Source organism: Penicillium argentinense (genome assembly GCF_028826775.1).
Source record: "Penicillium argentinense strain IBT 30761 chromosome Unknown utg000003l_segment0_segment0, whole genome shotgun sequence".
Taxonomy (NCBI): Eukaryota; Fungi; Ascomycota; class Eurotiomycetes; order Eurotiales; family Aspergillaceae; genus Penicillium; species Penicillium argentinense.
In genome coordinates, this window is record NW_026622662.1 from 132,428 (window position 1) to 158,651 (window position 26,224).

Sequence of the window (26,224 nt, forward strand, 5' to 3'; positions counted from 1 at the left end):
CCCTGCTTGAGACATGTGCCAGTAACATCCGGGGGGCGACGGGGCAGAGATTCTAGACGGGGCTAGATCCGACTTTCGATGCCGCCAGACGCCATCTCGGCTGCCGCTAAACTGGTCACACTAGCCGACCGTCGTTAATAGTTAACTACGCACATTCACCATGAAGTACATTAAAGTGACAGGCGTGCTACGAGGAACTGATATGACATGGTCTCACAAAAAAATAAACAATTAGGGCAATGTGCTCTAACTAAATTGACATCTCGAATTTGCTATCGCGAGGCGCAAAGAGACAAAACGGGAAGCCGCTAACCGAATCTAGTTAGGTGTATTCTTTGATGCCTCAGGCATCAAGCTCCCGTTTGGGCATCAGAGCATCGACAGGTCTACAGCAGCTGCCTGGGGGACAGACTCCATAGTAAGTGTGCGTGATTAAAATCATGTATAACTACCGAAACGAAGATGGAACACATCGGTTTCATCGCTGGTCTGCTCAATCCCCAAAACTTCCCCAGGCTCTTTTCTCTTAGAGTAACTATAGGGTCAGTCTTGGGCTGTTCTCCCGGTCTCGACATGTAAGATGATTATTTTTCCGACCCCATCTCGCAATATTGGGGATACAAGGTTCCAATTATTTCGTCGCGTATTCTCTTCGCCAGCCCGTGCAGCGGGTCGCCCTTGTATTCATCCACGAAGCTGGTGCACACGGTGTTAACCGGGGGATCGGGCGGCCCATATTCTCCAGCAAGAATCATGCCATTCTCTTGCATCACTCCAATTTCTTTCAGCAGATCTTGCATGTCTCGAAATAACGGCCAGGCGGGGAGCAATCGCATTTCAATCCAGTTCAAGCCGGTCAATCGGCACCCCGGAATCACGCCCAGGGTTGCATGGATAATGGCCGCGGTTCGAGACGGTTTGTTCAAGACTTCAGCTTTCGATATTTCCCCGTGCGCCTTTTCCTGTAGAGTCCGACCAATTCTAGTGGCAACAATTTCGGCAAGTGATGAATAGATCAACACCGCCAGAAAGCCCAGCTGCAGGTCACTGCGCATATTGACCATACAGGCGCAGGAAGCGATGCCCGACAACGTTCCCGTGAGGACCCAAAGCCAATGCAGACACTCCTTCTTCCAGGATGGCTTGTATTCCCAAGTTGATCGGGCCCACCGTTCCAGAGTCTCCTGGTATCCTTTGAAGATGACGGTGCCACCTTCCTCGCGCTCGTAGACCGCATACTTCCAGGTTTTGTCCTTTTTGATTTTTGGCTCATGTGTGTCAACCATAGCAAACAGCGATATTAAGACCGATGCGAGCCAATGGCAGATATAAATGACGAACAAAGTGAAGCCCCAGATATCGGCTGTCAGAACACTGAATACCATGCCGACCAACAACATGGACCCATTGATCAGGGAGAGCAGATCTAAAGACCATTTGCCAAACCGCCACCAGAAGCCGCCAATTCGTAGTTGGACTTCACTTTTCCTCTGCTCATCTGATTTGTCGTCTCCATCGACCAGAACGATGGCAAAGTCATGGGCTGGGTTCTCAGACGTGCGAAAGGCGACAACATCATTCAGCCAGAAGTTGTTCTGGTTCAACGGCAGCTGACTGAAGACGTTTCCCGACACGTCCGATCGTACCGCCAGAGGAGTCGTATCCTTTGCGCATGTCTTGATTGCCGGGTGGATATGTTTGAAGGTGGCGGTGAGGTGCTCAACCAGCATTTGCATCGGCGGCAGCGTCCCTCCCAGCATTGTGAAGTGGGGCCACAGGAAAAGACTGCGGCCATAGTGTGTATACAGTCGGACGGCGCTCTTGTCCGCGCGCGGGTTCCCGAGAACCGCGGCGACACCGAGTGGGTCGAAAGTGACTGTGTCGTCGTCGGTTTTGAGCTGTGCCCCTGCATCCTTCAGCGGTGTTGGGAATCTCGCTTGGACGCCGTCCACCAGCATCAAAAGATTGAGAGCGGAGGAGACCCATGAGGACTTGAGGCTATACATGGCTTGGGTGCGCAGCATGCGAGCTCAGCGCCGGAGGACGGAGCAGCTGGAGGGGTTGGCATCGATTCGATCCCATCGTCAGCAGAAGGCTAGGCGATTGTTTAGGGGCGGCAGCGCTAACAAGGCGGCCTTGCTATTTTCGGTATAGCGTGACGACACGTCGGGCTTTATTTGCGGTGAGATCGGGTCGCATCACGACGGATGAGAAATGAAACGAAAGATGAAAGGCACAATTTTTCGCGGTGCATTTGTTGATTACATTAGCGTAGATTCATTGATGCGAGATTCCCGCCCAGCTACTACCGTAGGGCAACTCGATACTCAGTACAAAGATAGCCAAAGAAAAAAGCATCACAAACCACCCGAAGCCGATCAAAGTAGGCATATCAACTTATTCAACGTCGCCCTGCTTAGGGTGCGATGTTGGTAGCCAGTCATAAAAATCTGTTTTTGATAAAGTTGTGGAATTCGGGAAGAGATCCGTGGTTGGAGCCACAATCAGATCCGCCGGTTAAATATGGAAGCTTCCCCGCATTCCCCGCTCAGCACGCCTCGATCAATCTCGCAAGATAAACCAAGTGCAATTCACACTGCAGCGACTCTCATCCTTAGTTGAATTTACTAGGGAGGGATCAGTCTAGTTTTCATGAAAATTGGTCTAGTACTACATACTCCTGTGGGAAACCAACATAAAGTCTGGTCGCAACGACCTATTCCTGCCAGTTTGTTTTCATCCAAGATGCCAGGCCCTGGTCAAACCGAGGTCCGATCCCGGTTCGGCGAACTCTGCGAGAGGAGCGCATTTCAATATCTTCTTACCCCACTTCGTAGCTGTGTTAAAGTAGGAACACTCCTCTGGGCCATCCTTTTCACAAATCCTCTACCGTTTGAGCTGTTACCAATTCTCTCCTAAAACTCGACGTGGAAACTTGGCTCCATAATGATTTTCAAGTCATTGAATCCAGATATCTCCGGTACGGGAGCAAATTCATGTACATATTCAAGGGGTGAAAGACTAACATAATGGTCACTCCGCAGTCCCGGAGGACTTGACACTGTGGGATTGGCTTTTCGAGTCATCCACATCTCCACTCCGTGGTCACGCTCCGTCCAAACTCGCCGGATTCACGAATGCCGCGACAAAAGAGCGGGTGAGGTACGACGAGGTGAAAAGCCACGCTACCCATATCTCGACTGCCTTGGTCCATAAATTCGGGTTATCTGCGGGGGACACGGTCGCCCTTTTCAGTCCAAACTCAGTATGGTATCCCATTGCCATGTTTGCGACCAATCGAATCGGTGAGCTTCCTCTCCTTGGCTCTTCAATAACATTCGTTATGGTTGACAGATTATGAAGGCGGAGTCATTTCGGGCGCATCGCCTGCATATAATGTCGAAGAGATGACATATGCGCTCAAGACCGCACAGGCAAAAGTTCTCATGACCGCAACTTCATCGCTGCCCGTCGCTGTTCCGGCCGCACAGAATGCAGGAATCTCAAAGGACCGCATAATCCTTCTGGAGGGACAAGCTGAGGGGTTTTCGACGATCAAAGATCTTCTTCGTCTGGGAAGGGAGGCTGGCACCAACCAGGTCGCCCCCTTCCGAATTCCTGTCGGCAAGACGAATAAAGATGTTTGTGGATTTCTGAGTTTCAGCAGTGGAACTACTGGTCTGCCCAAGGCTGTCAGTTATCAGGTATTCTGTCTCTTCGAGGCCAAAGACTAACCTGCTCCAGGTCATGATTGCTCATTCCAACGTGATCGCCCAATCACTTCAAGTCGCGCAAATCACATCTGAGGACCATACTAAAGTCTTGGCCGTTCTTCCACTTTTCCACAGTCAGACTTCTACAGCCTATTATACCAGTACTTGCTTGAACTCCTGCTAACCATCACAATCAGTCACCGGTCTCGTGCATCAGATGCATTTACCCGTCTTCCGCAACGCAGAAGTCTACATGCTTCCCGCATTCTCCATGAAGAGCATGCTCAGCACGATCGTCGAGTATCGAATCACCGAGATCCTTCTCGTACCTCCCATCCTGATCCGCCTCCTCCGTGACCCGATCGTGCAGAACTACGATCTGTCCCATGTACAGAAATTCTCTTCGGGCGCAGCACCATTATCGGCAGAGGTCATCCAAGCACTGAGTCGTCGTTTCCCTCGGACAGGCTTTAAACAGGGCTACGGCATGACCGAGTCATGCAGCTGCATCACTGCTCATCCTTTAGATAAAGCCACTTATGAATACGCCCATCGCGTCGGAACCATCGTCGCAAACACCGAGGTAAAGATCATCGACCCTGACACGGGCAAAGAACTCGGCTCCAACGAACAAGGAGAAATCCTCGCACGGGGCCCTCAAGTCGTGATGGGATATTTGAACAACGAAAAGGCCACGCGAGAAGCCTTCGACGCAGACAATTGGCTTCACACAGGAGACGTCGGGTTCATCGACGACGAAGGCTTCATCACCATCACGGACCGAATCAAAGAAATGATCAAAGTCAAGGGCATCGCCGTCGCCCCCGCCGAGCTCGAAGACCTTTTACTCGGGCACCCCATGGTGGAGGATGTGGCCGTGGGTGCAATTTCGGATGATTATACCGGCCAACGTCCGAAGGCGTACGTAGTGCTGAAGCCCAGCGCCCGACAGGGAAAGAGCAAGTCTCAGGTGTTGCCGTTGTTGGACGAGATCATTGAATATGTGCGTCAGAATAAGGTCCGTCACAAGTGGGTGACGGAAGTCGAAATGTTGGAGGAAATTCCCAAGAGTGCCAGCGGGAAAATACTCCGTCGGACGCTGCGCGAGCTGGAGAAGACGCCCCGCACCGAAGAGCGCTTCATCGCGACGCGTGAGGAAGTGCGCTCAAAGCTATAAATTTATGCCGTCGTGCCTACATTATTGTAGACAATGGTAATGGAATTTTTTTTTTCTTCAGCTAAACCCGATTCGTCAACTTTTCATGTTTGTTTCGCTGTTACGTATAGGTACGCAGTTTGATAACTTTTGATATGACGTCATGTGGATGGTCTAAGTAGCGACTACTCTGCAAAATACATTCATGGATGAAGTACAGCTCGGTCACTTTGAGAAGATGATAATACAATAATTGAATGTAGGATGCTCGGTTCATTGAACATATGCAAGGTATTCAGGTATTCTATAAATACATCCAACCGTGGACGGCGTAACTCGGAACTCCAGGCCCAAGACATAATGCTGATCGCGAAACTCATGCAATCGAAATCAAAGTGGCGTAACAATATAAACAGGCCACGTCTATACACAAAGGAAACTCAAACAAGAGCACAAAACCCTGCTTATGCGACCTCGGCATGCTGGTGACCACCCTGCTCCTTGCGGTTATACAGATTCTCATCCCCAGTCCATTCCTGGCGAGCGGGGAGCTCATAGGAGCTGCTCTTCCAGGGAGCGACCTTGTTGACGTACATCCAGTCGAGCTCCTCCAAGGTGCGGCCCTTACCCTCGATGACGAAGAAGTAGACGACCAGCACGGCCAGGAACAGGCAGCCCGCAAAGACATAACCGTAGGCAAAGTCGATCGAGTTGGTGATGAAGGTGGTGAAGAAACTGATCAGGAAGTTCCAGAGCCAGTTGGAGGCGGTGGCCAGAGCCATGCCCTTGGCACGGTACTTGGAGGGGAACAGCTCGGCGGCGATGGCCCAGATCATGGGGCCCCAGGTCATGGCGTAGGCGGCAATGAACAGACAGGCGACGACGATCATGCCCTTGCCGACATTGGGGGTGTTCTCGGGGGTGTTGATGTCGAGCATGAAGTGACCCAGCGACGAGAAGATCATGAACATGACGAACATCCAGCAGGCACCGAAGATCAGGGACTTGCGGCGACCGAAGTTCTCGACGATGTAGAGACCACCGAAGGTAGTGCCAAAGTTGACAGCACCCAGAATGACCTGGGTGATGAAGCTGTCGGAGATACCGGCACCCTGGAAGATGGTGGTACCGTAGTAGAAGAAGTAGTTGGCGCCAGTGAGCTGCTGGAGCGACTGCAGAACCATACCGAGGACAAGGCGGTAGAACATTCGGGGGGCGGTGATGAATTCACTCCACTTCTGACTCTGGGACTCGGCCTCGAACTGCTCGCGGATCTCATCCATCTCCTCGATGATGCGGTTGTGGTTCTCGGGGATACCATACAATTTGGCCAGGGTGCGCTGGGCACTCTCGGCCTTGCCGTGACGGAACTCGAAACGCGGGCTCTCGGGGAAGAAGACCATACCACCACCGAGGACCAGAGCGAACAGGAAGGTCAGACCCAGGGTGATGCGCCATTGGGCGGTGCCGTCGAGGGTGTGGGTACCCAGGTTGATGCAGTAGGCGAGGAAGATACCAAGGGTGACGAACAGCTGGTAGCAACTGATCATGGCACCACGGATATGACGAGGCGCGCTCTCACCCTGGTACATGGGCACCAGCAGCGAGCAGCCACCGACACCAAGACCAGTGACCCAACGACCGACAACCATCTGCCACCAGTGACCATCCGGAGAGGAAATCTGCACAATCAGACCAATGTTCAAGACCATACACCAGACGGTGATGGACCACTTGCGGCCGAGATAATCGGCGACGGGGGCGCCAGCGAGGGCACCGACCAGGGTACCAATGGAGAGCAGACCGACGATAAGTCCGGAACGAGTGTTGCTGAAGGCATATTCGCCCTTGTTGTTCAGCTGGCCATAGCGTTCCAGATAGTTCGACATCTCCTGGAAACCGGAGATCTGACCCGTATCATAACCGAACAACAGACCACCCATGGAAACGAATAGGGCCATGATGAGGGAACGCATGGTGATGCGCGGGATAGGGGTGTCGACGCCGGCGGGCTGGATGGGCTTCTGGACGGGGCTGTTCTGGTAGGAGGAGTCTGTGCTGGGCTGCAGCACGCCCTGAGCAGGGGTGATGGACTCCCCATGGTGGGAGGTGGACTCAATTCCCATGATGGAAAAGGGGGGGGGGGGGTTTGTCTCTGATGGTATGTATCGAGACAGGAAGTTGAGTATATACCAAAAGATCAATGGATGTGTATTCAATCGATCCGAGAAGCCCTGCAGGTAATAGAAAAGAAGGTCAGGGAGGGGAAATGCTCATGGGAAAAAGAAAAAAGAAAAGCAGCCTGGGGAGGGAGCAGCAGGGCCTTTTAATAATGGGGGGTGCCCGGAGAGGAAAACTCAACGTCCGTCATTTCGGCCACCCTTCTGCCCACAATGCCGCCCCGGGGGACACGGAGTGGAGACGTGGAGAGGCCACCACGCGCTGTGACGGCTCTGCCACGAGTGCCGGTTGCCTTGCCTCGCGGGACTCGCTGTTACGCCCGCCAAATGCCCGATGGGCCACGAAAAAGGCCGAGGCCGACTCGCACGGTCCCGAAACCCACCGGCTGTCGGCGGGCAGCCAGCCAGAAGGAGTTCCAGTGGACGATCGGAAGTGGTTCGCCAGTGAGACGGTTAGCCGAGAGCCCCGGCCGGTTGCGTTGGCGAGGGGAAGGATCGGGATGAAAGCGTGGCGAAACTCGGCGTCGGCACGGTGGCGTCACGGCATCTCTGGGGATCGCATGGCTTGGCTCGGCTCCCGACCCGAGCGGAGGCCGATTGAGATGCATCACAGTTGTGATAATCCCATCATCAGCGCAGCTGACCAGCAGAAGCACCGTTCACACGCCCTCAGGAGGACGGTATACTATGTCGTAGTACAGGGATATACTCGGGTAAGTAGTGGGCCATGCGACCGGGGCATCCCCATACCTCCAGGCCCTCCGGATGTTCGCCCACAACTCATTCCCGATGAGTCTCTCGGTGTGTCGCACCGCCCCAGACTGGCTATGCACCACCACGAAATCGAGGGGAAATGCGGAGTCTGGAGAACGTCACTTGGCAGCCAGGGTCTTGCATCATGCAAGATATCTTGCCCATCATGTCTGACGGAGCAGTGCCCGTCCTGAATATGTGCTGTGCGATGCCATGCCAAGATGTTTACTCCTCCCTAGATAGTACTAACCCGAAAGCAACATCATACTGTGTACCTTTGGGTAGATAATAGTGCACACCGTATCTTAGGCCTTACTAAGACCTGGGTGTACCTCAGCATACCCCCGTACTCAATCTTCCAGCAAGCTATGTTACGGCATCTGCCCGAACCCAGGCATGTCTGTGGCGCCGCCACAGCCGGACGGGCGCTTTGTACAGGTACGTCACTGAAGATTCTGCGCGCAAATAATAAAGATCGCCCCCCACCCGCGTGTCTGGCCATCCCGGCAACGGTGATAGGTGGTTGGCATTTCGCAGTTCCCTTTCGAGAAGGTCTTAAAATTATTCCCACTGCGTTCACTAGTGTGGCCATTATTAATCGCTCCCACCCCCATCGCGGAGCGGACGGCCAGGGTCGATTGGCACACATTTGCAGAGGGGCCATCAGAGTTTTCCCAGTGGAGACCCCCTGATGCACTTCTCCGTCTGGAGTAACTGGGTGCCTGCCAGTGAGGGCGAGGGATGAAATAAAATGTGGGCGTGGAGGGGACAGACCGGCAGTCAGCAATTGCCTGTGTCGTCGAGATGTCTGCCCAACGGATTAGTCATACCGGAGAAGTCCTTTGCCTGCGGAGCACTTAGTAACAGCAACTCACCAACAGAACGACTCCATTACTTTAGTAGTCGGCACAGACGAGCGCAGACACTCGGTTCACCCGATCTCAAGCGACTCCCGATCACGCCGAGAAGAATTCCTGCGCAGCACACTCGGCCTGAGATCCCGCCGCCATTATTGGCGGACGGCGCCTTCGCTACCAGCGATGGTTGCGATCTGGCTGATCTGACTGATCGGGCCGGACAAGCCACCTTTCGTCTGGTACATCGTCTAGGCGAGAGCTGGCCGGATGCAGTCAAATCGACCGAGTTTGGCCATGGCCATGGCCGTGACCATGGCAGACGTCGGGGACGCGTCTCGAATCATATAGAAGACGCGGCTACCACATCACGAACACTTTGCAGTAGAGAGCCGCCCTCATCGGAGCTCGCTCGATGTACCAGGAAATACTAACAGCCGGGATTTCGCTCCGACGTGGATGGAATGGAGTCTGGCTTGTTTTTCCCCCGGCTCACCACACCACGGCCACGCAGCCTTGTCAATTCGAGCGAGCGGGGCCTCCATCGCGAATTCCCCCGGTCGCCCCGTCCATCCACCACATGGCCGGAGGGCGGCCACGCCGTCGACCTCGCTAGGCAGAAGCAGTATGGCTCCATTCATTTAAACTATCTTCACGCTGGGAGCAAGCCACCCGCCAGGCGGTTCCCCCCTGCCTCCGCAATTAATCCGGCGCGCGCCTCCGGGCATTCCCACCTCTATGCCCCAAACAACACGGAGCATCACGACACCTATACTACTTGTCCTATGGCGCTCCGTTGCCAGCTCTGACCCCGGACATGCACGGCTACTGCCGCAAATTAGTCACCAAATGCATAACGGAGTCGTGTCCGCCATTGGCAATCGAATAGACGCCGATGCGGGAAGTAGCGTAGTCATAAATGGGAGGATATTCGCACCGTAATACTCGCCAGGTGCCGATCGACAAGCAGCACCCGCCATGAAGTCCCTCGCCATCTTTCTCCTGGCCAGTCTGGCTTCCGCAGCCGTGGCCCCCTACGGTCAATGTGGAGGCAGGGGTTATTCCGGTGACACAAGCTGCCAGTCGGGATGGGTCTGCCAGTATCAAAATTCCTACTATAGTCAATGTGTCGCGGGGTCTGGCACGACATCAACAACTACAACGGCCACGACGACTAGTAGCAGTACCACGACATCCAAGACTTCGACGACATTGGCCACTACGACCAAGACGACCACCACCTCCGTAGCAACATCCACCGTCTTCCCGGGCACCAGTGGACTCAACTTCACCATCGATGGAAAGGCTGGCTACTTCGCCGGTTCCAACTCCTACTGGATCGGTTTCTTGACCAACAATGACGATGTCGACCTAGTCCTGGACCACATGAACGAATCGGGCCTCCGCATCCTCCGCGTTTGGGGCTTCAACGACGTCAACACCGTCCCGTCCTCCGGCACAGTCTACTACCAGCTTCTCCAGAACGGTGTCGCGACCATCAACACCGGCGCCGACGGTCTACAGCGCCTCGACTACGTCGTCGCCTCCGCCGAAAAGCACAACGTGAAGCTGATCATCAACTTTGTCAACAACTGGTCCGACTATGGCGGCATGGCGGCCTACGTCACGGCTTTCGGCGGCTCCCAGACTAGTTGGTATACCAACGAGGCCGCTCAGGCCGCCTATCGCACGTACATAAAGACGGTTATTGCGCGCTACAGTAGTTCCTCGGCGATCTTTGCCTGGGAGCTGGCGAATGAGCCGCGCTGCAACGGCTGCAACCCGTCGGTGATCTACGACTGGGTCAAGTCGACGAGCGCGTATATCAAATCGCTGGATTCGAAGCACCTAGTTTGTATCGGCGATGGTCTGTTTCCGATTCTCATCACTCAAATGTACATTCTACTAACAACATCTAGAGGGATTCGGCCTCGACACACTCTCTGACGGCAGCTACCCCTACACCTACGGCGAGGGCCTGAACTTCACCATGAACCTAGCCATCGACGACATTGACTTCGGGACCTTCCACCTTTACCCCTCCAGCTGTAAGTTTTCTATCTGCTCTCACCTCCGTCGCCACCGCTAACCCATTCTTACACAGGGGGAACCACCAACGACTGGGGCAACGGCTGGGTCGAATCCCACGGCGCCGCCTGCGCTGCCGCGGGCAAGCCGTGCCTTTTCGAAGAATACGGAGTCACATCTGACCATTGCGCCGTCGAAGCACCCTGGCAGGCCACCGCGCTGAATACCAAGGGCGTGTCGGCTGATTTGTACTGGCAGTACGGGGATACCCTGAGTTATGGGCAGTCGCCAGATGATGGAAATACGTTTTACTATGGCACGGATGAGTTCACGTGTCTGGTGACTGATCATGTTGCTGCTATTGGTTATCTTGAAACAAGTGTCCACATCTCGTATGGACAATAGAATGATAATACAGTGTAGTCTGGGTAAATGTGCCAGGGCATCCGAGCATATTCTGTACAGATGGATATGTACCACGTGGCATTATCACAATTAGATTGATTCCATCTCACGTTGATTCATCCAAAATAAGTTATATATACCTCATCCAAAGCCATTGTAATTTATCGGGCAAAATTGCAAAATTAACCGATGCATTGTAGTCTGGGTGTACTGACTAGGGGATGTGCCATGTCGTAAACGCACTACGTGACGAGGCGTCGTTCGTATTGCCAGATTGAGAAAAGGACAAAACAACTTGAACTTAAGCCTCACATCAGACCATGTATCGATGCCTGCGATCGGCTGCATCACAAACACTAAACAGCCCCCCAAGCGAGGTGGCCGAAAAGTACAATGACCAGCCAGTCCGATTCATCTCAGCATCAAGCCCCACCGACATCCAGCTCCTCATGAACCAGACACACCTACCAGGCCTAAACAGCGCAGAATTACGAACACTGCGCAAGAAACAAATGCGACTCCAAAATTCAGTCGCACTCACCCAAGAAAGCGCCTGTGAAAATGGCCTCCAAGCGGTACACAGCCTCGCATCAACCCTGATCTTCGCCCAAGAAGAAGCCGGCACAGCAGTCTGTATCCACACGAAAGGCTGGATCCTCACTTGCGCGCATTGCTTCGGCGAAACAGTCGAAGAGTGGACAAGCCAGCGACAGAAATGGCTCCTGTACTACACCGGGAAAGCAGTCCAAGTCGAATGTCACGCACGCCTGGGACGCACGACGCGATCTCGCGCTGGCAAAGATCATCCGCCTCGAGGCCAACTATGCACCAGCAGACGACAAGACAACCCCAATCTTCACTTCCACCCCGCTGGCAACATCCCAAACCTCCACCACCCCCATTTTCTGCATCGCCAACCAGGTGCCGACGACCTGGAATCCGCCTCACGACGCAAAACCGCCTACGATCTCATCGAGGTGTCAGCGGGCCGACTCCGGGGCCAGATTCCCAGTGCCGATCCACACGACAACTCGGAGATCGGGGTCCTGAAACACAACGCCTGGACCTACTGGGGCCATTCGGGGGCGCCACTTTTGCGGGCGTCGGATGGGAATTTGCTTGGTTTGCATTCTTCGTGGGATGATGCTACGAGTATGAGGCATGGGGTGCCGCTGGTTGCAATTCGGGCGTTTTTGGAATACCTTCCACGCGACGACATGAAGTATGAAGTGCCGGGAGGATCCGGGGGTTGCATGATTGATGCTCCCCGAGTTGTCTCCGTAGGAACAGGTAGTACGCTGAGAGAACGCGAGATTATCGTAATTGACAGCTCGAACTGAGGCATGAGTAAAGTGAGCAATTGGTATCACATATAATAAGAAAAGGTATCTAAATATGCTTATGTACATCTAAACAGAAATCCGCGTGAGCTACCTCAAGCTACGACCCTGGCGGGACATTCGGGCTTCGGTGGCGCATCTGGTGACGGTGCACGGGTCGGGTTCGGGTCGGATCCAGTGGTGCGTGGGAGTAGTCGCCTGGGAGAGATCGAGTCGCAAGGTCCTAGGTAATGGGGAGAGCGCTGTGGAGATTTTTTTCAGGGCCGGGTCCGTGAGTCCGTAAAGATGGTGCCGTGGGATGTGGAAAAATATGGTGCAAGGGTGCTGATATGGCGCATTGGTGGTGCGTGGGAGCGATCGTCGGTTGGGGCGGTGGTGCGGTGGTAAAGGGCGAGGTAAATAGATGACAGGTGCAAATCGGTCAGTGGGCGTTATCATGGGCTCTTCACCTTGTCGACTTCTTCGGTTGCATCGGGGGCAGAGTCAGACAGGGAATGGTTGTCCACGGCATCCGTGGGGGGACCGCGGTAGTTGGCGTAACCCCAGACAATGTACCAGACGGCCGCGATGCAGACAAAGCCGAAGAACACCACGGAGGCATAGTTCATGCTATCCAAAGTTACCTCCTTCAAGGTCGGCATGCAGAACAGCGGGATGGCGAGAAGACTCCAGGCTGAGGGTGGCGGTTAGCAAACAAGGAACCTGAGGATAAACGAAGGCACCTACCGAGGGCGAATACGTTGGCAATCAGGCCAATCACTCCATAGTTGACGCTGCCGTTCTTGATATCCTCGCGACGACGGAAGACCAGCGAGACCGCGATGGGGCAGGCGTAACTCATGGTGAGGAAGATGACACCCACACCGGAGAAGGCATTGTAGGCGGCCTCGGAACCGAAGTAGATGGCACCGAGACAGATCTCGACGATCATGCCCAGAACCAATGAGTTGAAGGGAATATCCAGCTTCTTGTTGACGATCTTCCACCAGCCGGAACCAGGGATACCTCCATCACGAGCAAAGGCCCAGGTGCAGCGGGAGGTGGCCGTCACGCAGCCGACACCACAGATGATACCCAGCACCAGCAGGGGGATCATCAGGCAGAACGCACCGGCATTGTTCCCAATGGCATGCTTGAAAATGACGGGGGTGGGCTGATCGGAATTGACGAGGATGCTAATTTCCGGCATGACGAAGCAGAGCGGGATCAGGAAGAGCAGACCTGCGAGGAAGTTGATGACGATGGTGCCCACCATGGCCTTGGGGACCATGATGGCGGGCTCGCGGACCTCCTCGCACAGACTGATGATCATGCCGGTGGCCGAGGTGGCATACGCCGCCTGCAGCAGGCCGATGAAGAAGGACCAGCCGGCGGGCCAGCCGGCGTTGGGCTGGAAGCTGCCAAAGACCCAGGAGGCATTGTTGCGGCCTTCCTTGGCGATGGCCAGCAGGCAGACAACAATGCAAATCATACCGGCAATGGTCCAGAAGATCGCGAAGGTCTGCACCGTTGCAGTTAGCATGGAGCTTCATGCGGATAATTGGGAATGGAATAAACTCACCTCCAGATGTGGCAGCCACTTGTTGCCAAACGCCGAGATGGCATGGGTCAGGAGAGTGATGGCAAGGAAGATCAGGAAGGTCTGCCAGGCCTCAAAGTTCTCGACCAGGCCGTTTCCGTCGGCACCATCAAAGATGTTCAGACATCCAATGAACAGCAGAGTGGTTCCAAAGTTGACGGCCAGGGTGATGGTGATGTTGCCGGCCACATAGGACCAGCCGCAGATCCACGAGGCGACGCGACGACACCATAGCGGCGAGAGCACAAAGGTCTGATAGTAGACACCGCCGGCCGTGGGGTAGACGGAGGTGATCTCAGCGAGGGAGATGGCGACACAGAGAATGAGGAAGGAGACGACGACCCAGCCCCAGACGATGTTGGCGGGGCCACCGGCGGCGAGAGGATAGTAGAGGGTGGTGGAGAGACCGTAGGGGACAGAAGAGAGGATGAAGCACATGAACGTAACCTGCCAGACGGAGCGATTGCGGGCGAGCTCCGGGACGTATCCCATATCTTCGAGGGTACGGTCCGCATTGCCTGTATCCGCGCCACCGGTCTCCGCGCGAGCGACGGAGACTTTCGATGAGCGGCGCATTGCCTCCTCGATAGCCATTGTTAAGTGTGTATGTGATTTAGCGGAGGGCGGGGGGGGGGAGCATGCGGTAGGGGTAGAGATCGAGCTGTCGAGCAGAGAGCACCAAAATAAATAGAAAGAAAGGTTTTCATCCCGTCGAGGACGAAGTAGAAAGCAACCCAAAAAAAAAAAAAAGAGAAAAAAGCCACTGGCCCGAAGAAGCAGGTGGGGAGATCGTACCTTGGGCTTGCACCGCCTAACCTCCAATGGGAATGGCCTGTAGCAACATTCCTGTGAACTCGACGAATCATCGCGGTATGAGGTGACCCACTCTGGCCCTTCAAGAAACGGGTGGTGACGGGCCAATCAGCATGAAGCACAATTGGGTTTCATCTCCGTCGCAGAAAAGCCTGTTTCGGTTGGTGCCTGCTGGATTAGGCATTCACTCACGATTAGGGGGACTACCTTAAGAGTACTAGTAGTATCTAGGCTGGGTTAGTGTCTCAATGTCTTGGATGCTATCGTTTATCTCATTTCTGTATGAACTGACTGATCGGACATTATTATGCACCCGGTGATGTCAATGCGCCACCGAAGTCCCGCGGGTTCGCCGTATTGCCCGAGGTACGCAGATGCCTAGATGCACAAATAGCTCTGTTGCGAGCGTGAAGTCTTAACTACGCGAGGTTGCAACCAAGGATGCCGCCACCATCTCCATCCCCATTTGATTCCACCGTGGGCCCGCTGCCAGGCGGCCATTCCGCAAAATACCGAAGATTCTCCCGGTGGGGCGCAGATAGCAAGTCAGAATCCGGATTGCCAGCAGCGCGCGGCGTCGAAACGGCACACGCGACGAATAGAGCAGCTGTCTGGCCGATCCGTCGCGTGTCGATGGGGCCATCCAGCAGATATGGATCTAGCAGCCTCGTCTTACCGGGCACAGTTAATTTGACGAGGAGAAATCAATAGCCACTTTCAGTGCTTGGTGCTGCGCAGCCGTCTGGAAGGTGCTGTACGCTGTGACGCCTTCGCTGCAGGGGTAGTCTATAATCCGAACAGTCAGTCTATACATGTCCTCAGGATACTGCCGAAGCGGTAGGGCGCCTGACTGTGCGTGACCAACTTGCCAATCTCCAGCTCCCCCGACTCCATCAGCCTCAACAACCGCGGCGTCGTCGTCGCGTTCACCAGCGCCATGTGGATACCTACGAGCGGTTAGCCTCGCAGGTCGACCAGAAGACATAGGGGCTGCAAAACTCACTGATATTACGATCCCACAGTCGGTCCAGGTGCAAGTCCACTTTCGTCCCGTGCACGCCCACGTTTGCAATCCGTCCGCCCACCGCGACCAGCTCCTGGCACAGATCAAATGTCGCCGGAATCCCGACCGCTTCGATCACCGAGTCGAATCCCTGACCCTCCGTCAGGGCCAGCAGCCGCGCCCGCGCGTCCGCCACCCCCGAGTTGACCGTCGCGTGGGCCCCGAGCTGCCGGGCCGTCTCGAGGCGCGCCTCGTCCAGATCCACCATCACCACCAGCGACGGCGTGTACAGCCGCGCCGTCAGCAGCGCCGCCATGCCCACCGGGCCCGCGCCCACAATCACCACCGAGCCGCCGGGCTGGACGTTCGCGCTGAGCACGCCACACTCAAGACCTGTGGGGAAGGCATCGGAGACTGCCACGGCGGCCCGCGAGTCGATCGAGGCAGCGAGCGGGTGCAGCGAGAGGGTGGCATGAGGCACGCGTACATATTCCGCCTGGGTGCCGTCGACATGATGGCCCAGCACCCATCCGCCCGTCTCGCAGTGCGCGGAGATGCCCCGGCGACAGAACTTGCAGGCGCCGCACGCCGTCATGCACGAGATGAGCACCCGGTCGCCGACCCGGAGACTATGGACTGACTCGCCCAGCTCTTCGACCACGCCCACCCCTTCGTGTCCGAGGATCAGGCCCGGTTTGGCCGTCGGGACGTCACCCTTGAGGATGTGCAGGTCCGTCCCGCAGATGGAGGCGTGCAGCAGCCGGACCACGGCGTCGGTGGGCGCTTGAATGACCGGCCGAGGACGATCCAAAACTTCAATCATACCTGGGCCGGTATAGACGAGGGCTTTCATGGTGACAGGGGCAATGGAGTGGGGTTACAGTCTAATCGTAGTGTAGTTGTAGATGGCGCAGGTTTGACTACCATGTAAGACGTGGAAGCACCCCCTTATATACCTGGTCTTGTCATGGGACTCGTATCGAGGGCAAAAGACAGTCCTGTACTCGTTGCAAGCTGTGCAACGGGGTGGCGTGCGGGGGTGGAGAGATCGGATCCGCATCAGGTGGAGCCCGGCCACCTCGTCAATAGGCTATTCTAGCGTCAGGGACCTACAACTGTGACCTGAGCAGATTCTATCCTAATCCAGGTAGGCTGTCCGAAATATGCTTGTCAAATTTCTGTAGATCTGATGGATATTACCCTATTGCATGTGTCGAGATTCTTGCTACGGAACTATACAAAGCGATACAGTGCATAGATATATGATTCTGACAGAACGTCACAGTCTGGCAGAGACGAGAAGAAATGTGCTCACTACGAGGCTGAAATGAGTTTCATGATGCCCAGAGTCCGCCGACGAAAGCAGGATGACGACCTGATTGGGACGCGGCTCTGCGGTCCCTGGATCGCCGTCACAGACTACCTCGACTAGGCCTAGTATAGTCCGTATGGTTGCACCTCTTGAGAGCTTGCCCTTTTCATACGAGCAGAAGAGCGAGTCGAGACTAGTACAGATCTGAGATCACTCTTACTATGTCTTTTTCATTTGAAGTGAACGGCCGCCGTCCTCATCACCCAGGACATTGACCCCAACCGCTCCCGTTCTTCTTTCTTCCTTCACACAACTCTCCCACTCAACTTGAGTCTCACCACGTCATCCAAACACCATGCCAGTCAAATCAGCCATCGGCTACCTCCATGACCGGGTGGGCCACTTCAATCTCAAGGCCCACTCCCAAAGGCTCGAAGGCTGGCTCGCAGCCATGGCCGAGCAGCGCCGAATCGAAGCACAAACCACCTGGATCAAAAAGTACGAGCAGGAAACCCGAAACGGCCGCCGCATCGTTCAACGCGAGATGAACGTTAGCGCCGAGCTCTTTCACCTCGACACCGATGAAGAGACCAAGACCAAAGCGGGGACGATGGCACGCCAACACAAGATCGCCGAGCTTAACTGGAAATTGAAAGTCCTGGCTGACGACTTCATCCAACACACCAAGCGACTCGACACGCTCAAAAAGGAAAGACCCCGAGGCTCGATGGTCCGCGAGTACCTCAAAAAGCAAAAGAGCAAGCAGCCCCAGCCGCAGGCGCTGTGGAAACTCGAGCGATACCTCTGCCAGCTGCGAGGTGGCTGCTGCACGCGTGATTGCGGCTGCTGCGAGCTGTCGTGGCGGACGATTCGTGATCATAGTAAACGCATTCATTACCTGCACTGCAGGGGACAGTCTTGTGCATGCTGTGCGCGAAACCGTATGTCCCCGGAGATGTCATTGGAAGACGATGCTGCTGAGGATGTACAGGAACCGGCCGCTTCGGAGTCACTGGGCCTTGACGAGGTCGAGGTTGCCGAGTTCCACTCGGGAGAATGCATACTTGCTCTTGCCCAGGGGATGATTATGTACTAGTAGCGTGGATCAAGGGGATACGCATCGATGTTTTAGATTTTGACCCTTTTTGTTACTTGTTACAGGATAGCAGCATGTAAGAATACTGGATTTGCTTCTTTTGATAAATTGCACTTTGTATTTCTATGGTTGAATGGACATTTCTTTGATTGCCGAGTATGTTCGGTCATCCATGAGTTATTATCAATATATTAGTAGTGCTTGGGATAACAACCGGCAAGCTCGCTGGCACTGTCTTGCGCCCACCCTCCTGAGCGGTAATGAGATTTACCTCCTGGTGCATATCCCCGTAGCTTTAAGACAGATGATGGAATAGCTGAGGATGTCTCTCCCAAGAAAGTCATAGTTATAGATACTCACCAGGCTCCCCCCCCCCGGCTAGCAGTACCGTCCACGAACAATGTAAGTACTAAATACCTGAAACATGTCTTGGAGGTAGCGAAGGGGTATCCGGGGGCTCGTTTGGCCGTATACGCCCTCTCTCAGTGATGTGAGCTTCGCGTTCATCGATAATATCGATAATAGGAGAACACTCGGGGCTTCAGTCATGAAATCTGTGGATTTCGGCTGTGGCGACATGATGATCATGCTCAGAATGCCTTGAATTGTGGCTTGCAAACTTTTTTCATCGGTAGTTGTACTCTTGAACAAAGGATTTTCTAGTGACACTATGACTGAGACCGTGCCGTCGACTTTGATATGATGACAGTCAGCATCGACGGCGAGTCATGCAATGAAAGTGAGAGACATTTCGATGTAGTATACCATGCTTCATTATCGTAGAAATGATCTAATGGCAAGAAAAACCTATAAGTATCAGGTGTGTCTCTTAAACATCTTCAGGCACTCACACCCTCAACATCCTCCAACAGCTTCCATCACTCGATCCATCCAAGATGAAGTTAACATCCACCTCAGCTTTGCTATTTTTGATCACGGCGGCAATTGCAGCCCCCGCGCCTGTCAACGAACTTGTGGGTTTCATAGAAAATATTGCTGTTATAAGAGTACCTCGTTGACATGTTCGTAGGTTGAAAAAGATTGCAAACCGGGCGGACAGCTCTGCTCGAGCCACGCTGGTTGCTGTTCAGCCCGATGCATGGATCTGGGACCCGACACTCAGCGACAATGCGCGTATCAGCCTGGAAGAACGGGTTATATACCCAAGGTAGCCGCGGAACCTGGCAAATACTTGGCTGATTTGGGCATTTAATTTGGGGTGCTTTAATTCTTCTGTTGACAATTCAGACTGATTTCTGAGGCTTAGACCGGGACTGTCAGCAGAGAATCATCACATAAAGCACGTGAATGTAGTTGGCTTTCTCGCAATTCAGAACCCTCGAATCGAAGTGCGTATCTCTGGCCTGGGCCAGTCCATTCCATATCCGCACTAGCGTAGGGAACACTTCCTATTTGGGAATCGCCTGGACGCCTCGACCTCGTGTAGCTTCCCACCACAGCCTCTGATTGGCCCGACTGAATGTCGAAGTTGGCCCTGACTTGCATTGGGGCTAGCGTGATGCTCGCCTCCCGCTACGACAGCCAAACCCTCCCATCGCTTCGATCCCTGCATCCTCACTGCCAGCTGATAAGGGGAAAAGAATTGCTAGAGGCCGTCGCTTATCATGTCGGCTAGCAAGGCACTCTTAAGCCTGGGCATCGCCTGTGCCGGTCCGGCCACCGGTCCGGTGTGCTGACAGCTCTAACAGCAGCCAGGCTCTGGTATGGTGTATAGGGCTCGGGTATTCCGTCGCTTAACGCTGTGGCCAGATGCATCATTCCGGTCTGCCGGCAACTGCCGGTGTGGCTGGTTGTGAATGCTCGGAAAAAGTTGGCTGGCACGAGACTGAAGAGTATCTTGTTCATGCATGCAGGGTGCTGGGAAGGCCAGGCTCAGCATGGTTGATGAGAATAGTGAAAAGAAGAGTAGCCATCGTGAATCGACAATGGTGCGCTTGTGCTCATAATGTGCTAAACCGGTGAAATCGGCCAGTGAGGAACTCAAACATTGCATTTTCATGCAGTCGCATGTTGTGTCACAGGGCGGAATAATCAATGGCCTCAAATTAGCGAGTAAGAAAACCACTATCTCGATATTACCCCGGACTCTTTAGCGTGCTTGGATTCGGCTAGCTTATCACAGACCCCTCGCAGCTGGCGCATCGCACGGGATGCGGAGGGGGTTTCGAGAATCATTCAAGAATGTTCGTATTTCCATCCACGGCCAGCCTCAAGTGTTGAGTTTCAGCGCTCTCTGAAATACCACTCGCAGACTTGTATTTCGGCGACAGAAAGCTCCTTTCCAGAATTTCCCATTCGCATCTTCAACCTTTTTTTCTGTCATAAATCATTTTTGCATGGGCACGACCACACGATAGACAATGGCCGCAATCGAACCAGGACCACCGCCGGCGAGCGGATATGGTGAGCAGCCCATGACGGAAAAGGGCAGAGCGGTGCGAAATCTGGTCGAAGCCGATTTGCTCGATGATCGCTATGCGACTACCCAGCGTGGTCTGAAGAACCGACATGTGCAGCTGATGGCGCTGGGTGGCACGATTGGAACGGGTGAGGTTCAACCCACAACCACAAACAGACCCAATTCTGATCGATTATAGGTCTTTTCGTGTCTTCTGGTCAGTCGTTGGCCACGGGTGGCCCTGCATCTCTCTTGCTGGGATACCTTTTCATCTCCGCCATGGTGTATGCGCTCGTCACGGCCATCGCTGAGATCGGCGCCTACCTGCCTGTTCATGGCGGCACCATGAGTTACCACGGATTCAGATATGTCTCGCGCAGTCTCGGATTTGCCATGGGGTATCTCTACTGGTACTCACTGGGCATTCTCGTGCCCTACGAGATCACCGCCGCCGGCCTGGTCATCGGGTATTGGGATACCAACAGCACCATCAACATTGCCGTATGGATCACCATCATGATGGTCGTGATTATCGCGTTGAACTTCCTTCCTGTACGCTTCTACGGCGAGACCGAGTTTTGGTTCTCCGGTATCAAGATCATCACACTCATTGGCTTGCTGATGGTTTCCTTCATCCTCTTCTGGGGCGGCGGTCCGAATCGCCAGCGACTCGGGTTCCACTATTGGAAAGACCCCGGCTCATTCAACACGCATATCGTGGACGGAGACACTGGTCGCTTTGTCGGTCTGCTCAAGTGCACGGTCTCCAGTGCTATTGCTTTCATTTTCGCACCTGAGCTGATCATCATCAGCGGAGGCGAGATGGAAAATCCTCGTCGCAATGTGCCACGCGCCGCACGACGCTACATCTATCGTCTCATCTTCTTCTATATCTTCGGAGTACTCGCCATCGGCGTCATCTGTCCGTCTAACGCGGCTCGACTGACCAAGGGCGACGGTACGGTCAACTCCTCCCCGTTTGTGGTGGGCATCCAAAACGCCGGCATCCCAGTCTTGGACCACATCGTCAACGCCGCCGTGCTGACTTCAGCCTGGTCGGCAGGAAACTCTTTCCTGTACATGTCGTCGCGCTCACTGTACTCTCTGGCCATGTCGGGCAATGCGCCGAGTGTTTTCAAGTCATGTAACCGCTGGGGCGTGCCCTACTACGCGGTCGCTGTGTCGGCCTGCTTCTCATGCCTGGCCTATCTGTCGGTCGGCAACTCCAGCTCCATCGTGTTCAACTGGTTCGTCAACTTCACCAACACTTCCGGTTTCATCTCGTGGATTTGCTGTGTGGTGGTATATTTCCGCTTCCGCAAGGCCGTCCAGACACAGGGGATCGAGCAGCCGTACAAGTCCAAGATCCAGCCATACGGCGCGATCTTTGGAATCTTCGGTGCAACGCTGATGGCTCTGATCAACGGGTTCACCGTGTTCTTCCCGTCGCAGTGGTCAGTCAGCAACTTCTTTACCGCGTACATCGGTATTCCGGCGTTCCTCATGTTGTATTTCGGCCACCGGGCGCTATACTGGAACGACCCATGGGCTTGGCGACCAGAGGAGGTCGACATGCACACCGGACTGCAGGAGATCGTCGAAGCCGAGATGCCCGAAAGATCGCGCGGGCCGTGGTGGAAATTCTGGTAAAGTCATGTGGGACGCGATAGGGCAAGGGATTCCTGTGTGTTGTTTGTTATGTCATTGTGGCGATATCAGCCCTGGAGCTTCCAAGCTTCCAGGCGGCTACGCAGTCAGCGATCAAATCAGATCGAATAAAATCGAATAAAATCCCGCTCTGATGCCTGTGTCCGGGGCCGCGTTGGCTATTGATATGATATATTGAACCTCCACACCTTCCTAAGGGTTCATTCATTCGCAGTCCGCAGATCTTATCGAATCCTCCGCACTCACCCGCACTCATCCGCACCTGATAATCCTCGTAGCTCGACAAATTACCGACGCAATGTCGCTGAGGCTTGCTTATAAATTCGACATGCGCCGTGAACCGTGTCTTTCTCGGGTTCTGCGATTCGGACTCTTCGGCAGACGATATACTACTAGTACTGCACGCTTGGGCCCCAATTTTAAGCATAAAACCGTCCGAATTAGGCTACCCCAGCCGGAACACCCTCGCCGAGCAACCATGTCCGCCACGATGACCGTCACGATGCCGATCGCCCGACCGTTGCAGCCACCGGTCGGCTCGGATATTGACTTTGGCGCTCAGATTGACAATATTGATCTGGAGACGCTGACTGGTGAGTGCTGTTGATGCGATGCATGGCGGCAATGATGCTGATCAGATCCACAATAGATGAACAATTCGCCGCCATTCGCAAGACACTATACGAGAAACACGTCGTGGTGTTCAAGAATCAGCACAAACTCACCCCGAAAGCACAATATGAGCTCACGAAGCGCTTCGACCCAGTCTCCGAGAACTATGGCCACGGGAAAACCATCGACGCAAAACGCAGCATCCTGCATCCCGACCTGAAAACCGTCCCTCATCAACCTCAGGTGCAGATCATTGGAAACGGCTTCGTGCCTTCATACGAAGGGCTGAAGAATGTGCAGCTGAGACATCCCCACCACCGAACATTCCACAAAGACCACATCCCCGACGAGCAAGACTATGATTTCACCCGGTTCTACCGGTGGCACATCGATGCTGCATTGTACGATCTGTACCCACCACAGGTGACTACTCTGCTGGCCGTCAATGTGCCCAAAGGCCGTCGCCAGACACTTTTGTACGATGACGGTAGCAACGAGACCATGGATGTGCCCCTTGGAACCACCGCCTTCGTGAGTGGACAGCGAATGTATGAGCTGCTCTCGCCCGAAGACCAGGAGTTTGTGCGCACGAGCAAGATTGAATATGCTCCTCACCCGTAAGTTCTTCCCAGTATCAAAGTCTGCCAATCAAATCAGTATTAACCCTCTGCAGGTATATCTGGATGAGTCCCGCACGCTCTCGATCCACCGGGCTCGGCATGCACTCAGAAGGCCTCGAACTACCAGATTCCGAGCTGCCCGAGATCGACCAAAAGAAGATTATGGTCTTCCCAATGTGCTGGAAGAACCCAGAATCGGGGAAACTCGCCCTGCAGATCCACCCCTCTGCCGTACGCAAGATCCACTGTGCCGACGGGACAGTGATTGACGACTTGGAGCGTGTGCGTGATATTGTGTATAAGCTGCAGCGACCGGCCATCAGCCCTCAATATGTGTATCCACATGACTGGGAAGATGGCGACCTGGTCTTGTTTAATAACCGAGGCGTGTTGCATTCTGTGGTTGGCGCATTCAAGCCGGACGAGGTGCGCTTGTTCCGACAGTGTAACTTGGCTGCATCGGAGCCGCCTGTTGGGCCTTGATCTTCTTTATCAGAAAATAGCAATGTGCGAGCCGTCGCTGATAGCACCGGAATGTCATAAACGAATGCTTATGATACCTTTGCAATAATGATATTAAAGATTATAAGTCCAGTATATGCCTTGGGTAGCACGAAACTATAGTACAGGATTTCATCGGACGATGAAAAATCCATTGACAGCAACCTGTCGTTCCCGCCATTCGTCCATCACCGAACGCACTCCCAGTTTATGCAATGGGACTTGTTCCACCCATTTCTGTCCCTTGGCTCGGATAGTCGCGTACCCCTCCATGGTTCGGTCGACCCAGCCTAGGTTTTGCTTTTGCAACTCAAGGGGACTGAGTGTCTCAGGGGACCATGCCGGGTGCATCAATGTATTTTGCACGACGTCGGCATCGTAAGCATCAGCTAGAATGGCTGCTTCTGTAGCTGCAGCTTGAGCATCTGCGAGTTCCTGACTGTTGGTACCCCGGGGATGGGGCACTTCCGCTCGGAGAAAGCCCATGACACGAACTTGACTTTTGGTCGTTTGTAATGGTACCTCATCTAGCAAACGCAGTGTGACCACGTGCTTGGAGACCTGGGCCATATCGACTCGGGACGCTTGCAAGGGATCCAGTGAGCGCACGGCGAGAATCATGGGAGTCCAGGAGGTCGGTGATGAACTTTTGCTAGTGTTCATGTCGAACCGTGCCCAGCCAAAAAAGTATCCGCGTAACTGCTCGGAAACCCAGTCTGGAGTTCTGATGAGCGTGATTTTTGGTGTTTCTGTGGGGCTGCTAAAAGGCGTGGAATGACCAAACTGACAACGAGCTTTAAAAGTCATTGGAAATGGATCCTGAGGGCCCTCCTCAACAGGAGAACCACTGTGACCAGTAATCGGAGAAGGACATCCATCGACAGCGAAACCTTGACCCGGCGGAGCGGTCGAGGTAAAAAGTCCTGCCACGCGAGTCTCAACTCCACTCGCCGAATACACCTTTTGCACGGCAGCCTTCTTTACCCAAGATGGTTTATATGGATTCACCCGGGTCGCCACGGCCGCAGCTGCAGGATTCGCCACCGTCCTGGCCGCCGTTTGCGCATACAGACTGACCACCATGGCACCCACCTCCAACGGCAACGTGCTGAGACTCGCACCGCGGAGGGAGTGAGGATTCGCGGAGGTCGAAAGAACACGGAAGACGGGACTATTAGCCAGCGTCTTCTTTTTTGCGCCCTGACACAAGACGAGTTGGAAATACCCATCTCCTGCCTCTGCTGGGATACGCACGACGGCGGTTTCACGCAGTTCATGCTTATCGCGCGGACGCGGGGGCGCCTTCTTGTAGAACTTTTTGATATCGCGCTGCCAAGCGCGTTCATCGTCGGGGTTCACGGATTCCGCTCGCAATGGCATGACGGGCGTGACATCGAGCCAGCTGTCATTAAGTCGGAATAAGGCTTTGGTCCTCATGCCCGTCTTGCCAGACCAGCCCTTGCTCTGCAGCCATAAGGTGCGATCTTCGGGCAAAGGGCTGTCGGAGAAGATGGAGACCGCGACGGAGGTGGCATTACCACGGTAAAAGACGAGGCCATGCGAGTGACGCAAGATAGTAAAATGCCTGTTCGATTCTGTTGGATGGTTTATCAATCCACCCAGGAAGTGCCGAGCTTCCCCATATGCCTTCTGGACAGGGGTGGGAGGTGGCTGCGGAGACACCGGCGCAGATGACGATGCAGCACCCGCGGTCCGGGGCCTCGGAATTGGTTCCGGCCGACTTGGAGGTTTCTGCGGCGAAGGGCCATACAGATCCGTGTAGGATGGGGGCCGTGACAGTGGTGGCGGCACTAGAGCTAGGGAGCTCGCAGCCGCATGGAACGGGGGATCGACAGCAGCCCGCAGGTTGGGGTTGGAGACAGGCTTGCGTGGGATGCGAAAGGCATCGGACGGCCCACCAGGGCTCAGCATAGCCGAATCCATGTCGACATGACTCGACGGAGAATGATCCAACAGTACCCAGTTCTATCAGGAGGCCGTTGGCACGCGACGTTGGTTTGTTATGGCGACCGCTGGTAGCTTGGCGGTTGGCACGGCGGCCTGAGGCAGTAACAGACACCTGAGGCTTGGCGGGCAACCAACCAACTATGCCCTCAGGTACAACTCAGAACAATACGGAAATGACCTGGGGCTAAAGGGGGCAATGGAAGT

The 26,224-nt window shown here is 54.4% G+C and overlaps 13 protein-coding genes across 13 annotated transcripts; 8 read left to right on the forward strand and 5 right to left on the reverse strand.

The window, feature by feature from the left end:
* Positions 1 to 584: 584 nt before the first annotated feature.
* Positions 585 to 2,024, reverse strand: N7532_002215 (uncharacterized protein; the record flags this gene model as incomplete). The annotated part of the gene is made up of 1 exon (XM_056614709.1): positions 585 to 2,024. One exon carries the CDS (start codon positions 2,022 to 2,024, stop codon positions 585 to 587), a length of 1,440 nt encoding a protein of 479 aa, XP_056477681.1.
* A 922-nt stretch (positions 2,025 to 2,946) lies between these two features.
* On the forward strand, positions 2,947 to 4,890 carry N7532_002216 (acyl--CoA ligase; the record flags this gene model as incomplete). The annotated part of the gene is made up of 5 exons (XM_056614710.1): positions 2,947 to 2,980; positions 3,045 to 3,305; positions 3,355 to 3,692; positions 3,745 to 3,847; positions 3,911 to 4,890. 5 exons carry the CDS (start codon positions 2,947 to 2,949, stop codon positions 4,888 to 4,890), a joined length of 1,716 nt encoding a protein of 571 aa, XP_056477682.1.
* Positions 4,891 to 5,333: 443 nt separating this feature from the next.
* On the reverse strand, positions 5,334 to 6,995 carry N7532_002217 (sugar porter family MFS transporter; the record flags this gene model as incomplete). The annotated part of the gene is made up of 1 exon (XM_056614711.1): positions 5,334 to 6,995. One exon carries the CDS (start codon positions 6,993 to 6,995, stop codon positions 5,334 to 5,336), a length of 1,662 nt encoding a protein of 553 aa, XP_056477683.1.
* Positions 6,996 to 7,201: 206 nt separating this feature from the next.
* N7532_002218 (uncharacterized protein) lies at positions 7,202 to 7,996 on the forward strand (the record flags this gene model as incomplete). The annotated part of the gene is made up of 1 exon (XM_056614712.1): positions 7,202 to 7,996. One exon carries the CDS (start codon positions 7,202 to 7,204, stop codon positions 7,994 to 7,996), a length of 795 nt encoding a protein of 264 aa, XP_056477684.1.
* Positions 7,997 to 9,634: 1,638 nt separating this feature from the next.
* Positions 9,635 to 11,089, forward strand: N7532_002219 (uncharacterized protein; the record flags this gene model as incomplete). The annotated part of the gene is made up of 3 exons (XM_056614713.1): positions 9,635 to 10,523; positions 10,576 to 10,704; positions 10,761 to 11,089. 3 exons carry the CDS (start codon positions 9,635 to 9,637, stop codon positions 11,087 to 11,089), a joined length of 1,347 nt encoding a protein of 448 aa, XP_056477685.1.
* A 320-nt stretch (positions 11,090 to 11,409) lies between these two features.
* N7532_002220 (S1 family peptidase) lies at positions 11,410 to 12,429 on the forward strand (the record flags this gene model as incomplete). Its single annotated transcript, XM_056614714.1, has 1 exon — positions 11,410 to 12,429. The coding sequence occupies one exon, from the start codon at positions 11,410 to 11,412 to the stop codon at positions 12,427 to 12,429; it is 1,020 nt and encodes a 339-aa protein (XP_056477686.1).
* Positions 12,430 to 12,863: 434 nt separating this feature from the next.
* On the reverse strand, positions 12,864 to 14,602 carry N7532_002221 (uncharacterized protein; the record flags this gene model as incomplete). Its single annotated transcript, XM_056614715.1, has 3 exons — positions 12,864 to 13,102; positions 13,156 to 13,930; positions 13,991 to 14,602. The coding sequence occupies 3 exons, from the start codon at positions 14,600 to 14,602 to the stop codon at positions 12,864 to 12,866; spliced, it is 1,626 nt and encodes a 541-aa protein (XP_056477687.1).
* A 904-nt stretch (positions 14,603 to 15,506) lies between these two features.
* Positions 15,507 to 16,677, reverse strand: N7532_002222 (zinc-dependent alcohol dehydrogenase family protein; the record flags this gene model as incomplete). Its single annotated transcript, XM_056614716.1, has 3 exons — positions 15,507 to 15,607; positions 15,673 to 15,768; positions 15,825 to 16,677. The coding sequence occupies 3 exons, from the start codon at positions 16,675 to 16,677 to the stop codon at positions 15,507 to 15,509; spliced, it is 1,050 nt and encodes a 349-aa protein (XP_056477688.1).
* Positions 16,678 to 17,491: 814 nt separating this feature from the next.
* On the forward strand, positions 17,492 to 18,232 carry N7532_002223 (uncharacterized protein; the record flags this gene model as incomplete). Its single annotated transcript, XM_056614717.1, has 1 exon — positions 17,492 to 18,232. The coding sequence occupies one exon, from the start codon at positions 17,492 to 17,494 to the stop codon at positions 18,230 to 18,232; it is 741 nt and encodes a 246-aa protein (XP_056477689.1).
* A 1,625-nt stretch (positions 18,233 to 19,857) lies between these two features.
* Positions 19,858 to 20,138, forward strand: N7532_002224 (uncharacterized protein; the record flags this gene model as incomplete). The annotated part of the gene is made up of 2 exons (XM_056614718.1): positions 19,858 to 19,920; positions 19,968 to 20,138. The coding sequence occupies 2 exons, from the start codon at positions 19,858 to 19,860 to the stop codon at positions 20,136 to 20,138; spliced, it is 234 nt and encodes a 77-aa protein (XP_056477690.1).
* Positions 20,139 to 20,613: 475 nt separating this feature from the next.
* N7532_002225 (proline permease PrnB) lies at positions 20,614 to 22,301 on the forward strand (the record flags this gene model as incomplete). Its single annotated transcript, XM_056614719.1, has 2 exons — positions 20,614 to 20,800; positions 20,851 to 22,301. 2 exons carry the CDS (start codon positions 20,614 to 20,616, stop codon positions 22,299 to 22,301), a joined length of 1,638 nt encoding a protein of 545 aa, XP_056477691.1.
* Positions 22,302 to 22,797: 496 nt separating this feature from the next.
* Positions 22,798 to 24,034, forward strand: N7532_002226 (TauD/TfdA family dioxygenase; the record flags this gene model as incomplete). Its single annotated transcript, XM_056614720.1, has 3 exons — positions 22,798 to 22,912; positions 22,969 to 23,548; positions 23,605 to 24,034. The coding sequence occupies 3 exons, from the start codon at positions 22,798 to 22,800 to the stop codon at positions 24,032 to 24,034; spliced, it is 1,125 nt and encodes a 374-aa protein (XP_056477692.1).
* Positions 24,035 to 24,184: 150 nt separating this feature from the next.
* Positions 24,185 to 25,996, reverse strand: N7532_002227 (LipA and NB-ARC domain protein; the record flags this gene model as incomplete). The annotated part of the gene is made up of 1 exon (XM_056614721.1): positions 24,185 to 25,996. The coding sequence occupies one exon, from the start codon at positions 25,994 to 25,996 to the stop codon at positions 24,185 to 24,187; it is 1,812 nt and encodes a 603-aa protein (XP_056477693.1).
* Between the last annotated feature and the right edge of the window lie 228 nt (positions 25,997 to 26,224).